Source organism: Alligator sinensis, unplaced genomic scaffold (assembly GCF_000455745.1).
Source record: "Alligator sinensis unplaced genomic scaffold, ASM45574v1 scaffold1295_1, whole genome shotgun sequence".
Classification (NCBI taxonomy): Eukaryota; Metazoa; Chordata; order Crocodylia; family Alligatoridae; genus Alligator; species Alligator sinensis.
Window position 1 is genome coordinate 691257 of NW_005841880.1, and position 1897 is coordinate 693153.

Here is a 1897-nt window from a genome sequence, read left to right on the forward strand (position 1 = left end):
GTGCTCCAAGGATCTCGTGCGTCTTCTCCCCCAAAACAAAACGGACCCAACTGTCCCGGCCAACAGTCACAGCAATGCAAAAGTTCCTCCTTTGTTAGTTGAGCATTGAAACAGCTTCTTCTTGGTTTCCCCTTTCGCTTATGAGCAAGAGCGTTGTTCCCGTGGACGTGCGATAGCCCGGGGGGCTCTGCAGAGCTGCCCCCGTAGCCAGAGACAAGGCAGAGGTTGCATTTCTGGCGGCGGCTCAAGCCTGAATTTTCTCCACGGATTTGTCGCTCACGGTCGGCACCACCATGGGGCTGGGGATGTAGTTGAAGGGAGTCACCCGGGCGGCCCGGCTCGGGGAGCTGTGCCTGCTGGAGGGGAAGTGCCCGACGGAGCCGGCTGGCGCCTCGTGGCTGAAGGAGATGGGCACGGCGCCTTTGCCAGGAGCCAGCCCCTCCGCGTCGCAGCTCTTGGGCATCTCACGGGTCTCGAGGGTGGGGGACGTGCTGGAGTTGGTCTTGGTGGTGGAGAAGTCCTCGGTCTGCACCACGGCGTCGCTGGTTTTCCGCTGGGCGGGGGGCTGGGAGCCCGGGGCGGCCTCCACGGTGTTGACCAGCGGCAGGGCCGAGGAGGGGAGGGTGCTTTTGAGAATGTGCGGGATGTCTTCATCCCGGATCCTTCGCCAGGTGCCTTTCATCATCATCATCTTCTGCTTGTCCGGCTGCCCCGGGCTCCCTGCTGGGCTCCTGGAGGGCAGCGCGGGGGCCTCTTCGTTCTTCCTCCTCTGGGCCAATGCCTCGGAGCAAGGGGACGGGACGGCGGAGGGGCTGCCGGTCCTCTTGATGAGGCTGATGTTGGGGGATGACGAGTAGCGCTTGAAGGGCTCGGGCGGGCGGGCGCCGGCCTTCACGGGCAGCCTGGAGGGGCTCTCGGAGCTGGTTCTCCTTGGCGGCCTCATGCCAGGGGCCGCTTTGCCGTTGGCCGGGGTCCGGGGCACGGCCGGGCGTGGGTTGGGCCCCGCCGGCTTGGCCGCCTTGAGCTCGTCGCACCTGGAGGAGCAGAGGAAGACGGCCGGCAGCCCGGCCCGGCTCCTCTTGGGCGAGGCGCTCTGGGACAGCGAGGACACGGACTCGGAGGACGACAGCTCGGCGCGGTGCCGCAGGACGAGGCTGGACGACTCCTTGATGAAGGTCAGCTGCCGCAGGAAGCCCGAGCGGGCCGACTCGCTGCCCGCACCGGCAGGGGGCTGCGGCTCGACAGCGGCTTCCTGGCCGGCTTCTGCATGAAGGGGATGCGGACGGGCGACTTCTGGGTCTTGTGCTGCTTGCTGCCCGGGGGCTTCTGGGGCGGCGCTCTGGCGGGGGGGCCCGGCGGAGAGATGCCGCCGGCTTTCCCCCCCGGAGAGGGCAGCTGCTTGGCGAGCTGGGAGGGAGACCCCAGCTTCTTCTGGGAGGGCTGGGACGGGGTGGAGGTGCGGGACGAGCCGGAGGAGGGGGCCTTGCCGATCCTGGCCGGGGGGGTGGCGCTGCGCTTGGGCAAGCTCAGCTCCGGCATCTCCGAGGTCTTCCCCAGCCGGTGCAGGCTCCGCGACCGCTGCTGGCTCAGGCTCAGGGCCTTGCCGGGAGCTTCGGGCTTGGAGGCGCCCGTTTTCTTCGGCGTGGCACGGGGGCTGGCCACGTCCTTGGCCGGCTTGGGCATGTAGATGACCGTGCGGCCCCGGAAGACCACCGGCAGGTTGGGCATGGACTTCTGCGGCCCCAGGCTTTTCCTGCCCGCGGCGGCCCGGGCGTCAGCCACCTTCCTGCCCGCCTGGGAGGCCCTGCCGTGCTCTCTCTTCTCTGCCTCCAGGCGCCCTCCGCTCGCCGCCCGCTGCTTGTCCTGCCTGTCCAAGGAGAGCTGCAGGGGGGAGGCG

General features: G+C 68.7%; 1 protein-coding gene across 1 annotated transcript in view; it reads right to left on the reverse strand.

Annotated features, from left to right (window-relative positions):
* Positions 1 to 214: 214 nt before the first annotated feature.
* The window catches only part of APC2 (APC2, WNT signaling pathway regulator), a 19891-nt gene continuing 18208 nt past the window's right edge, over positions 215 to 1897 (reverse strand). The window contains 2 exon segments of the mRNA XM_025196546.1: positions 215 to 1218; positions 1221 to 1867. Of these exon segments, the coding sequence (XP_025052331.1) occupies positions 245 to 1218; positions 1221 to 1867 (1621 nt within the window). The 3' untranslated portion in view covers positions 215 to 244.